The following is a 13,249-nucleotide window of genomic DNA, read 5'->3' on the forward strand; positions in this document are numbered from 1 at the left end:
ACCTTCACTGCGCAGCCTTTGATCTTTACCTTTTCCACCCCATCGGCTGGCGCCGAACCGTCCTCTGGACTTTACCCCTACACATACTTACGCGGATGAGAAGTGAGACCTGTCCCTCTTGAGCGGGAGGGCGGTCTCGCTTCAATGAAACTATGTTCGTATGCAATATCCTCATGCACGGCAATGCATGTGTGCACTGCTTGCCCCTTGTTCTCTTCAGATCATGCTGTGGCCGTGGGACCCATAAGGTCTCAGAATCGTCCACTGAGGGTGGCGGCGGCGGAAAATACAACATTCAAGCGCCACATGGATGGATCCACCGCCAGCGTACCTCTTGTTCCTGCTTGGGGCCACATCAATCCCTTGTTCGCATCGCTCCTCGTCGGCGGACCGTAGCCACGCGGCGCCGGTCAGCGCTCGTGCACCACATTCCACGGCGGAGAAGCGCGACAGGTGACGGAGGCGCGCGCGGGGGTGCGCACACAGTTCGTCTGGCACAAACCCCGTCGTCGACGTGCTCACTTGATCCGCGCTTTCGCCAATCTCAATCTCAGAAATCGTCGACCACAATTCGAGGCCGCACGAGCTGCTAGAAGCACTGCTGATCGGGCTCGCGCTGGGCTGCCAGAGAGCTGGGGAGCTGGAATCCTGAAATCGCCCGCCTCGCCGCGTTCCCGCGCGCGCAGGGTCGCTCTCCGTGCTCAGTCCCCGCAGCGCGGCGCACCTCCACCACAGAGCACCACAGCCGCTGCGCACGCGCACGGGGCCTGATCGACACGGCGTTCGGATTCCGGAGTCCGGATGCGACGGTACGCCCGCCGCCGCTGCGGAGATTGTGCATTGTTCTTGTCGAAATTCCGTTGAGGCTTTGCAGTTTGGCTACCACCGTGCCGGGCCGCCGCCGCCGCGCGCGCGCGTGCTTGGTCCGCTCGCGTCGGCCGGGGGCTCCGCGTCGCGCGGAGAAGCGTGGAGGAGGGCGGAACGCATCGTGCGTCGCGCGTAGCTACGGATGGGTGTGAGATGGGCGGGCGATGGGCGATCGACGGGCCTGGCGGTCGATATTCCCCGGCTCTTCGAGGCTCACTGCAGCCCCGGGGAGGTGGACCTCAGCAGGATTTTCAGCACCCGCATCTCGCCCGTTCCACTACAGAGTGTTTCACGCGCCGAAAAAACCGTGTGTTCGAGACCAGCGCCGAGCTGAAAATTTGCGTGGCCTCGCTAAACCTCGCTCAACGTTTGATCAAATGTCGATGCGGCCGAGTGCACGCCGCGGAGAGAGCTGAGAGCTCAATAAACCAGTCTTAAGTCGGGTGTTCTATTGAATATCGTACGTCTGGTACACACAGATCAGCTCGAGACCCGGGATCAACTTTGAGAGTACACGGTAGGCTCACCTCAGTCTCGTAGTCGAGGACTGAGGTGGCCATCGGGGCGCGGGCGCATACAAGTACAGCGGAAATACGTGCAAACAGGTGACGACATCGCGGGGGAACGAGAGTCCGTGGTCGATCGACCATACCGCCCTCCCGACTTCAACATGTTCCCTGAAAATATTTTTGAAAATACATGAACCCTCGAACGAGGTGTCCGTCTGTTGGTTTGGTCTCTTCATCATGTCTTCGCCTGCTGATTGGTTCCGTAAATACGTGCTGGCCGTTTGGAGACGCCGAGGGCGGCAACCGGCGCTATTCTGGCGCTAGTCCGACGCCGCGCTGACTGTCGGAAAAACTGAATCGGGCTTGCAAGCGCTTCCAATGCCATTGCAATAGTCCCAAGATTGATCCGAATTGGAACGTTCTTGCCAGATGACTAGTTTCTCCTGCAAGGTCATCGCAAGACCCCGCGCCAAATGGCTGTTCCGGGCGTCCACCTTGCAATTCGGGCTCCAGTCTTGCAGCCCCGTTTTCCTGTCGTCCTTTTCACTGGTTCACGCTTGTAATAGTCTCAAATAATAGCATTTACTAAACTACTACACGAAGGTCGACATGATATACACCAGACGGTGTCAAACGTGATCCTGGCAAACCTATAGTATCCTGGTAGTCTAGGCGAGAGACCGAGCATGAACACTAGAAACGGAGACGACGGAATGGGAGGCATGAGGACGAGGACGTTGAGGAAAGAGAACGGGGCGGGGCGGTAGAGACGGACAAGAGCCAGACCGGCAGTGAACAGCGCGATATGAACGACGCCAGTGACTAACCAGGAAGGCCGAGAGGAACAGAAACGGATGCAGAAGCACGAGGGAGGGTTGCAGGGCAGGAGTATCGTCAATGCGAGGAGAAGAGCAGCGGAGGGGGCAGAGGACAAGTGTGGACTCCAGACGGGCGGACGGCAGCAACAGACAACTAGCAACATAATTCCCGGGGCAGGGGGAGGCACTGGTGGTGAATGAAGTGGTGTCGGCCGACGACGTTCTAAGCTTTGACAGGAGACGACGGGGAGTTCGGATTCGGAACAGAGAGAGCATGGGAGGAAAGAGCAAGAGACACAACTCGGACTCAGACGCGAAGTCCAACTTTGAAATTGTGACAGGCGACGGGACTTCAGGGCAGGTTGAGTTCAACTATAGCCGTGCCGTCGCAAGGGGATCGGTCTGATTGATATGGTGTCGCAGGATGTTTGCCGTCTTGCAATCGATCCCAGTCGAACCTGGGCGTGCCAAGGTCGTTGCAATACGCGATCAAGACCGTGGCCTTGAATTGCCATATCATTGCCAGATAGCCGCCTTGCAAGACGGATTCCCTTTTTCCGACAACGCGCAACGCGCGTCTGACCTTGCCTCCTCCATCCAACCCGCCCCAGGGCTCCGGTCCATTCCATGGCCAAAGTACAAAGTCCACGCCATCTCCTCGTGTTGAAGGACCCTACCGCCAAAGCCGCCGACGCTCATGCTGGCTCACTCTTTCCGATTCAGTCTTGCTGCGGCTGCCGTCATATCAGGAGGTCACTCCGTCGGGCCTGGCCAGGCTCTGGAGGGGGATATTCCTGTGCAGTGCGCCAGCGCGCATATACCGACTTCCAGCGCCCGAGCGCGGCCACCTCAGGCCCGAACACGCGCGACACATACACCTCGCATGATAGGATCGACGACGCGAACAGAAGGGGCCTCCGGTGAGTCGTGACGAGACATCGCGCATCGTCATCATTCCCCAGCCCGCGCGACAGAGCTCAACCTTGCACGATGGACCCTGGATCCCGGCCTCACGACTGTTTTGGTCGCGCCAGAGGATGACACCTCCAGCCCCAGACGGGTGGACGATGGTCTTCGCAGGTTCGTGCGCCCATCTCCGCTCTCGCGCCGACGCCCCTTTCCCCCGCCCTAACTCTCCTCTGCGCCGACGCCTCAGTTGGGAGCGGGGCCTCGGCGACACGGACTCTGGGCGATGTTTGTGTGTACGTGGGAGCCAGATCGCGAGAGCACCGCGCGATTTCGTGCGCCGGCTTCGGCGGCGGGGTCGGGGCGCCGTTGGGTACCGCGTCTGTCGTGGCTCGTCGGCGGGCGAGGTCTGTCTTGTGCAACGTGTTGCTTCTTTTGCGCGGGGATCGAGTGCGAGAGGCTGCCTGCGTACTGCGATGTGGAGGTGGGTGCGTCAGGCGCCGCGGCATCGACGTCGTTGGGGGATCGAGTCGAAGGCACTGCTGCGGTGATCCTTCTCGCGCGAACCTATAGCCTCTGTCTCCGGGTTTACGCGAGAAAGCCCCGGATGGGCGTGGACGTTCCGCAATGAAGGCTTTCGTAACTGATCGCTCATGGGCTCCTTTGCAGAGGTATCCAATTCGCGCTGTGCGAAACCGAGGCCCCACTGAACAGCGATATCGGCAACTTGTTACATCGGTCTTTCCCAGGGGACGACGGGAGCACATGCTCTCTCCGAAATGTCGATGTGAGTGTATCTAGCAGTTGCCTCGCTTCTACGCAGTATCATAGGTCTCGGAGCTTGGTCTTCGTGGTTTTGAAGACGCTGGTTGCCATGGAGGGGCCAGAACAAGTGTCCCCGCCGTGCGAAGGGAAAAGCTCGTCCTGTCCTCTACCTGGAGTAGCATCGGCGACCCCGGGGTCTGGCCCTCCGCGCTCATCCTCGGGAAATTGAGATGCGCGAGGTCCGAACCGTCACATGTTATTAGGATTAGATAGCTGTGCGGGGCTGGCACTCGTCGGCCACAGTTGCGAGAGCGAGGCGGGATTGTCACACCGCCCATGACAGGTGGTGGTGCGTGCGCTCTACCTGTATTCGTTTGTCGGGCATGTCGTCATTGATAGGCAACCAGATTACATGCCTGCGCATTGCCCTCGCCAGTGCTTTCCGTCCCTTTTTACGTGGGCCCTCGACGCGCACAGGGGACCCGAGTAGGTGGATGGGTCGCGTTATCAGACGAGACTCCCTCCCTGGCCCTCCGAGCGAGCGCTGCACGTCGGGAAGTCCCGCCCTCCGAGCCTCCCGGTGCCAGCCGCCCGTGCCCGCAGTGAACCTTCTCGGTTCGCAAGACAATCCCCATCCGGTTGTCCCGAGCAATGCGTCTAAATCCACCTGCTTCGGTCGCGTTTCAGGTGCTTGTGCCCTGTCCCACACAGTCGTTCTGTTCCCAAGGGGTCGGTACGTGTGCGAGGTCTCCGCGGCACATGTTCCAATTAACCGTCATGTCAAGAGAGGAAGGTCGCGGGACCGCGCCCTCGTATAAGGCGGAGTGGCTGTGGGGGAGTCACCACCCGTTTCATTCTCCACACCCCACTTTCTCTTCGTGTTTACTCTCTGCGCCTGCGCGCCAGGACCGTGCGCTATGTCCTACAACCCGCACCACTTTTCAAACGCGCGTCCGTCGGTCAATTCCTCGGACGTCACGTCGCACGGTGGTCGCCAGCACGCGAGCAGCAACGCATATGTTCGCTTCTCCAACCAGACCGAGGAGTACCCACCGGCTCCACCCGCGGTTGATCCAAACACCCTACCTCTCCCCCGAACGCTCCGCCTTTCCACCCACCACTCCTCCGCGCGGTCGACCTCCCGGATGTCACTCCCACCCTCGCGCCCTCTACGCTCCCCGCCCTGCACGCCGCACCCCCCGCGCACAGCCATGACTTCCGAGGACCCGTCTCGGGCAACACCACTCCCCGCGCCCCGGGCTATGCCTTTGCACCCGCTTACGATCAAAAATGTGGCCCCGCCGTGCGGTCCCGCCCTCTCCCTGCACTCCCCTCCGCGTCCTCCACGCAAGTCACGGCTCCCGATCCCCAGGGCACCGAGGATGCCGGCGCTCGTTCCCACCTTGACGCCGGGCTCGCAGCGGGGCTCGCAGCTCTTACCATCGCCCCGCGCGCGTCCCACGCCGCCGCCACTGCCCACGACCCATCTCGTGTCCCGCCACCCATCCCCCGCCCCGACGCATCCGCGCGCTGGAGCTCGCCCACGAATGCCGAGTGCGCGGACACCCCGACGAGCATCCGAAGCGGGCACCAGTCGTCCGGGTCCCCCGATTCCACCAACTCCCTCTTCGCGGGGTGGTATAGGACGCCGCCGACGTCACCCGACGATCCCGAGTCCAAGGCTGGGGACGACGTCGGGCCCGTGCTCGTGGACCTCCTGCGCTACTTCGTCGACTACCACACGTGGGACCTCCGCACCTCCAAGGAACCTCCCGCCGGACTTCCGCTCGACACGCCCGCGTTCACCAGCCACGGTCGCTCGGAGCTCAAGCTGATGTTCAACCCACTATGGACGTTGGCGACGCGGGGCGCGGACGAGCAAGGCGGGCCGACCTTCTCCTGCACCGTCCGGCGCGAGGACAGAGCACCGCTCACGGTGCGCGACGTCCTCAGCGCGATCGGGCGGAAGATGTACAAGAGCACGCAGTGGCTCACGGCGGACGATCCGAACGGGAGCTGGCGCTACGAGCGTGCGGTTAAGGAGCGACGGTATCGGCTGGGCGGCGACGGGGACACGATGGTCAACGTCGACTGGTACCCCAGGCGCGAGAGCGTGCTCCTTAAGCTGCACCCGACGGACGATGTGGATGAGGTGTTGGTTATCTTGGGGGACCCGTCGCAGAACTGAGGTATGTGGGTCTGGGGTCTTGGTGTGCGTACGCGAGTGACTGACTGATCTCGTATAGAGCATTGTCCGTTGATTAACTCGACGCGACGCGACTGCCCTCATGGCCCCGGATTCTCCTTTCTATTACGACCCCACACGACCCCACACGGACACTCCCTGCACTCCCTCTCCACTGTACATATCCTAATCTCCCCCTCTACCTGCTCGTGCTTTATAATGCGGATGACGCTCGTACAACGCTCACTATACTACCACTTTACAAGGAATCCTCATCACGTACGACATGATAGTACAGTAGTCCCGGTGAACAGACTCGAGCTCCGGGCACGGCGGCGCACGGCATAACACATGTTCTCGCTGATCGTCTCCTCCTGTAACCCCCTTCCTTACCTACCAAGATTAGGCTTTGAGTCTCGTCCCGTACGCAGATACTGGCTGTGTTGTATGTAACAGTAGCAAAGTCCGGCGGGATTCGGAATACTAGCAGACGTGGATCGTCGAGGGCAGAGAGGGCGGCTCCTGGCATAAGCTCGCCTTTCTTGCCCTGAGGTTTCAGTCATTCAGACCATATTTCGGGTGACGGTGTGGCTAGCTACGCGGGTGATGTCTTAGCGTGTTGTGGGGCTCCGCGGCCGACCTTCACAAAATCGGAGATATAATCTGATGTAAATTCATGGAGAGCGCCGGCAGGTTTCGCCGAGCCGATAGGCGCCAGATCTTGTGTTCCTTTCTTACCACCACCACTTCCCCTCATTTACCGAACCCCGTCATACGGATGTAGCACACACACACACACATCGATGTGCTGGCGGACTAGTAACCACCATGATCGAACATACGTCAACCCTGTGAAACAGCAAGCGCTTCTGAGCGCAGCTCGCCAGGTAAATTTGCGCACATCCCGGTCCGCTCTCTCGGCTAACTTTGAGCTACATAGCTACTTATATGCGCAGCTCGTGCACGCCGACCCCACGTGCGACCAAACTCTGCGACAACCAGAAGCACCCTCACGCAAATCGTCACCTTGCCGGGCACCGCAGCACACCCGTGGGCCCCCTCCTCGTCACCCGTGGGACCCTGCAGGCTCACGATGGACCTACATGAACGTCCGCCCGCCGCTGTCCTGTCCACCCTATTCATCGTGGCCAGCCTAAATCGGCCTCCTATGCTGCCGCATTGTTGATCGCCGGGATCAAGCTGCGCGGTCACCCGCCCACCTCCTGGCGATCATGCATTGCTAGGCGCCGCCCCTGGTGGGCCATGCGGTGCTCACGCGCCCCGGGTGTGCGCTTTGGTTCCGGACTTGAAGCTTCAAGCTCCGAAGCTAGATCGCTCCGCGTCCCACGGAGATGGAGCGGACGCGTGGACGAGCGGCCGCGGGTGGGGCAGAGGGCCGAAGCGCGAGAGTGGGTCCGGTGAGTCTCGATCGCCTGTTGGAGCTTCGCGGGAGGAACTGAGGGGTCTGCTGTTCCAGGCGCTGCGGCTTTCGTCACTGGTCACTGTAATCGCTCATCCTCCACGCTGCTGTGACCGCGGGACCCACAACGTCTCAGAATCGGAGAATACAAGATCTAAGCGCCGTCCGATATATGGACCCTCGATCGGCGCAGGTCTTGGTCTTACCTGGGGCCACAGCAATCCCTTGTTTGCATCGCTCCTCGACGGCGGACCGTGGCCACGCGGCCCCGCCCAGCGCTCGCACACGACATTCCAGGGCGGAGAATTCCGCGACAGGTGACGGAGTCGCGCGCCCGCGGGTGCGCACGCAGTTCGTCCAGCACGGACCCCGTCGACGTGCTCAATTGATCGCGCTTCCGCAAATCTGGATATGCGATCGATGTGGACGCATCCTGGACATCCGCCCTACGTCGTTGCGCTCCCCCAGACGGCTTGATCATGCTCACTTTGATCATGCACTTTTTTTTTCGTCGTCCTCGTTTAACGCCCTCGAGGGCAGAGCCCTATGGTAGGCGTACAGTACACGTGGTAGTTCTACGATGCAATGGGACAGGGTTCGCGAAAAGTAGGGGGACGTCGACGGCGCAGATGCCCCAGGTCATGCACCTGGACTGAGTGGTCGCCTGTGGTCGCTCGAGGCTGTCGTAGCACGACGCATGACGTCATCCCATGCATCCGGGGTCCTTCAAAGGACCCCAAAATTCTCCTGACAGTTACGTTGAGCGCGCCGAATCGTCGCTTGCCCTTTGACCTCATTCACCACACTACAAATACAACTTATACCATCCACACACCTTCCGCGCAACTGAGCCAAAGGTACGGTCTCTCATTGTCTCAACTTTGTTATTCAGTTCAAACAAAACCTTCCAGATGAGCTCTTTTGGAGCGTCCATTCGTCACCGGACCTCTGAATGTGTTGATTCTCAGGCCCCTGAAAGCGTGTCTTGCCCGTGCGCTGAGAGAGTGCTTACTCATTCATTTGAGACCCAGATATAAACACGCACCTGCTGCTGTTTGCTGCCCCCATCTGCGCACCTGTCCACCACTGTATCAATCATGAGCGTACCCGACGTGAAAATCTTCCCCCACGCAACAGGTCTGGCTTCGAAAACCGTCAGCGAGCACCAAGACAAGCAGGATCTCATATTTTACTCCGGCTGGGTAAGCCTCAGCTCGGCATTCAGTACCATCCTCTCATTCTTCCGTCGTCGTCTCGCAGTTTTGCCCGTATGTGCAACGCACCTGGATCGTTCTCGAAGAGCGCGGCATTCCATACCAGTACGTGGAAGTAAACCCATACAAGAAAGAGAAACACTTCCTCGGTACGTCTTCCTTGCTCTCGCGAAGCTACTCCTTCTTCAGTCGCATTCACCCCACGTACGGACAGAGATCAACCCGAAGGGCCTCGTCCCCGCCGTCGAGTGGAAGGGACAAGCGCTCTACGAATCCCTGATCCTATGCGAGTTCCTCGAGGACGCCTTCCCCTCCCAGACGCCCCACATCCTTCCCTCCGATCCGATCGCGCGCGGCCGGGTGCGCATCTGGGTCGACTTCATCAGCAAGAGCGTCGTCCCCGCCTTCATGCGCACCGTCATGGCGCAGGAGCCCGCAAAGCAGGCGGAGAGCCTCCAAGAGTTCTACAGCGCGCTCCGAACGCTCATGGCGCAGGTCAAGGGCCCGTACTTCGCCGGTGAAGAGTTCACGCTTGCCGATGTCGCTATCGCGCCGTGGATCGTGCGCGACTACATCCTTAGGGACAACCGAGGATACGACCGATCGGCGGTCGGCGGTGGGTGGAAGGAGTACGCTGAGAGGATCGAGTCGCGCGACAGCCTCAAGAAGACGAGCAGCGTATGCAGTGATCTTCCTTTCGCGTGTGCTGGGATGCTTACACGAAGCTGTTGCAGGAGAAGGACAAGTACACGGAGATCTACGGGCGGTATCTGCGCGACGAAGCGATGAGTGAGGCAGCGAAGGCTATCAGAGCCGGGCGTCCATTCTAGGTCGCGCCGCACTCACTGGAGGTGGGCAGGGTGTAGCGAGGCAATCCCACAACAATGTCGCATATATGCTTTTGATACAGCGGCGAGCCGTACGTGCTTGATCTCAAGTCCGGAAGGACGGTGGTGTCATACCAACATTCGCAACGTCGTCATGCCCTCTCTTCATCCGACCATACTCTGCGCAAGTACAGTACGACGCCCCCGTTGTAGTATCCAGTCACATCCGTGCAGGTAGATCAATGGCGCCGCGTCGATGAGCGCGTGACTCGTGCACCACCGCCCATCGTCCAGCACTGGAGCGCTCCCTGTCCGCTGTGAGAAGGCGATCCAGATCCCTCGTCTGGTCCACACCTTGGTCTGGGTCTGGAGAATGGAAGGACAGACCCTGGCGGCACCGCGGGAAGAGGCGCTTGGTCAGGTTCTCCCGAGCTCCGAGCGCGAGACCGGTGTTCTTGCTGTGCGTCCGCGCTCATGAAAGTGAGACAGAAGCCGCCGCCCGCGAAGCTCCGCCGGGCCTCCCGTCTAGGTCAGCGAGGACCAGGCCCGTCGCAGGCCTCGCGCTATCGCGTTGTGGCAGCGTCTTTCTGGATGCTTTTAGCTCAGTAGACGCGGTGCCAGGGCGGTACTGATATGCTTATCGAGGGGGAATGGAGAGAGGCGATCGTCTACACTGGCGTGAATATCGTGGAATGTCTGGATCGTGAGTCTCAGAAACAAAGCCCAGCTGCACACTCTTTCACGGTGCTCCATACGGGTGCTCCATCCGACATCGGGGTCTCCGTGGGAGGCAAGCTTAGAAAAGGAGGGTATGTATGAAGTCGGGAGGGCTCTCGTGCGCACGCCTCTGGTCACCAGCAGGATCCGACTGCCGATAAACCCTGAAACACCTCACTGCGTCCTCCCAATCGCAGCCATCTCGGCGAGCGCACTGACACAGCGGATGGATGTCCAGGATACGTCCACACTCCCCTGTTGAGCGAGCGGTGGGTGCAAAGGTTAGAGTTCTGCCAAGTGCCTCACAACCAAGGCGCTGCGGTAGGTCGCGGCCTGGCCAAGTGTTATTGTCTTTGCGTCGCGGGCGGTGTCGAGTGGGCGCACCCACATCGGTCGCTGGACTGCCCCGACGCCGCTCGTCCCAACAGGTCCTCCCGACATATGACGCACACACTTCTGCTGACGCATGCCAGCCGTCTGTGCAGCGTGCTTGTCTGCGCTATTGTGCGCGGGCGACGCCACCGCCCGAATGTTTGGGTTTGCACCCCGCCGACGTGCGCGCACACCGACCCGGCTGGATGGACGCAAGACGGGGTGCACGCAAGCCTGAGGGCGATTTTCATGCCCCCCTCTGTAGCACAAGACACGAGAGAGTGGATGGAGTTGAAGGGGAGTTGTAATCGTCGCATACGCAGACAACCAAATATCGATATATCCCGACAACTCCACTCCCAGATAATGATGTAGTCCAGATACTACTACTACGTGCATTGACAACACTGCCGTGCAGAGACATCGAGTGCGCCACGAACGAGGGGAGGATCTGCGCGTGAAGATGTGAGGGAACTACTCACCGTTTGGGCAACAGCTTGGCCGTGGCCAATCGTCACTGAAGCAAACTTGCTCGTCGACAATGTCAACGTCGACATTGAAAACAACGAGCGAAGCTCGTGCCGCTTCAGGGGGTCATTAGATCCAAGGGAAGCGGGCATAAGGTGCGAATGAACGCATGCATCCCAATTGGATACTCTCAGCAGAGTGTTGCGTGTGTCCTGGCAAGAAGGTGTCGTTGGCCGTGATGTTGTGGCTTGGAGGTGTAAGAGGCGAGTACAGGCGGGGAATGGAGACGTCGCCAGCAAGAAGGGCATGCAGAGGGAAGCGACATGGTAGGAGGAGAGTGGGGAGTGGCGGTGAGACGCCATGGCCAGTCGCACTGCCCTCGCCCGGCGCTCCCTCCTCTCCTCCTCCGCCACACCCTTCTGTCCCCCGCATTCTAACCTCCTCCCGTCCATCCTCACGCTTGAATATTCCAAAATTTTGACGGCGACCTCCAACGGCCATGCAGAGGCCACGGTCGAGACACCGCCCACAGCGCGCGCGGGAGTCTCTTCAACGCCGCGGATTCGCATATCCTGCTCCTCCTCAGTCGGGATGGGAAGGAGTGCCCACCGGTACACACAGACAGCAGGATGTCTATAATACGTGCGCACCGCTCCGCGATGTCCTCATCCAACCCAACCCCGCCCCCTCGTACAGTCGGTGCCCTCCGTTCCACCCTCCGCCCCACCCTCCGCCGTCCTTCAGGCCATGCCCACCCTCACTCATCCCTCTCCACTCTCTCGCCCCCTCCGCTCCTCGGCACTCCAGTCCCTGCCTTCCGCACCCAATTTCCCGCGCGCGCATGGCCATCCAGAGGTCTCGCGTGTCGGCGGCCACTACCAGTTGCAGCTTGCGCCCGCACACGACGCTGTCGTCGCGCGCCTAGTTCCTGGTCTGCAGGCCCTCCGCGTAGGGTCTGCTGATGGCACGGACGGCCTGGAGCACGGAGAACACCCCTCTCGCTCCTTCAATGGGCAAGAAACCCGCGCAAGGCTGGCGCAAGACCGTCCCGCGGCGAGTGGAAACGGGAACGCGGCTCCGCGCCGTGCTCTCAGCTCGCGCGGGGAGGACGTCAACTCGGCCCGCGCTCTCGGCGTTTGGGAGGCATCGACCACGGGCGATGCCTCCTCTGCCCACCCATCGCCGTCGTCGCGCTTATCGCTCCCTCCATGGCCGTCGACTCCGCCGTCGAACCTTTCATCACCTCCACTCTCTTCTCCATCGGCTCATCCAGCGGATACCCCCGGCAACGATGGCGTACGCCGCGGTAGCCCCGCGAGCAGCACTCGGTCGTCTGGCCCCTCCTTCTCCTTCAGCCCGAGCAGCGAAGGAGCGTCCCTGTGCATTACCCCTGCGACGTCCCCCGGGTCCAACGTGCATGACGAGCTGCCCGCGCCTGCACCTCCCCGCCCGCGCGTCCGATTCTATCGGGCCTCATCCACCACCCTCTCGACCTCGACTTCAACGATGGTGACACACACGTCGACGTCGACGGCCACCCCCGCCGCTCCATACGACCCCATCACCCCGTTCCTCGCCTCTCTCCCGCGTCCCCACAGGTGGGACCTGCGCGAAGCCCTCCCGCACGACCTCCTCCTCGACTCGCGCTGTGAAGAACAGGCATTCGCCGCCGGCTTCTCGCGGTGCAAGATCGTCTTCAACGCAGGCTCGAACGCGGAGTTCTTCGCGCATTGCACACCGTCTGGACGCGGACCCCTCACCGTCGCGGATGTCTTCAAATGCATCGCGAAGAAGCTCGCGGAGAGGTGCAATTGGTTGTTTGAGGACGAACCGGTTGGGGCGCGCGCGGGGCAGATCGGCCGTGCGCGTGGGGGCAACGCGACGTACGCGGACCTCCTGGACGGCGACCGGTGCTTCTTCTGGGGTCTGAATGAGACCGGAACGTCGCAGGAGTTTGCGGTGGTGCTGGGAGACAGGCGCCGGCCCGTCTAGGTGTGTCCGCACCGCAGCCGTCGCCGTCGAGCTCCCCGTTGACCGATGCCCTCTCCCTAGATCTTCCTCACGACGTCATATACCCCGTATATGTTTCAACGAGGACTTTAATCATCGTCTCTCCACACGCTTATCGCGTGTCTGCCACCGTCGGACCATCTTTTACTCTCCGCATGCTCGAGTTGTTTC

General features: G+C 60.8%; 3 protein-coding genes across 3 annotated transcripts; all 3 read left to right on the forward strand.

Annotated features, from left to right (window-relative positions):
• Window positions 1–4,782: 4,782 nt before the first annotated feature.
• Window positions 4,783–6,053, forward strand: BXZ73DRAFT_105581 (uncharacterized protein; the record flags this gene model as incomplete). Its single annotated transcript, XM_048016315.1, has 2 exons — window positions 4,783–5,012; window positions 5,075–6,053. The coding sequence occupies 2 exons, from the start codon at window positions 4,783–4,785 to the stop codon at window positions 6,051–6,053; spliced, it is 1,209 nt and encodes a 402-aa protein (XP_047873518.1).
• A 2,514-nt stretch (window positions 6,054–8,567) lies between these two features.
• On the forward strand, window positions 8,568–9,514 carry BXZ73DRAFT_92386 (glutathione-S-transferase; the record flags this gene model as incomplete). The annotated part of the gene is made up of 4 exons (XM_048026346.1): window positions 8,568–8,672; window positions 8,731–8,833; window positions 8,899–9,362; window positions 9,425–9,514. The coding sequence occupies 4 exons, from the start codon at window positions 8,568–8,570 to the stop codon at window positions 9,512–9,514; spliced, it is 762 nt and encodes a 253-aa protein (XP_047873519.1).
• A 2,301-nt stretch (window positions 9,515–11,815) lies between these two features.
• On the forward strand, window positions 11,816–13,060 carry BXZ73DRAFT_105583 (uncharacterized protein; the record flags this gene model as incomplete). Its single annotated transcript, XM_048016316.1, has 1 exon — window positions 11,816–13,060. One exon carries the CDS (start codon window positions 11,816–11,818, stop codon window positions 13,058–13,060), a length of 1,245 nt encoding a protein of 414 aa, XP_047873520.1.
• Between the last annotated feature and the right edge of the window lie 189 nt (window positions 13,061–13,249).

Source organism: Epithele typhae (genome assembly GCF_022376455.1).
Source record: "Epithele typhae strain CBS 203.58 chromosome Unknown BXZ73scaffold_68, whole genome shotgun sequence".
In the NCBI taxonomy this organism is placed as follows: domain Eukaryota; kingdom Fungi; phylum Basidiomycota; class Agaricomycetes; order Polyporales; family Epitheliaceae; genus Epithele; species Epithele typhae.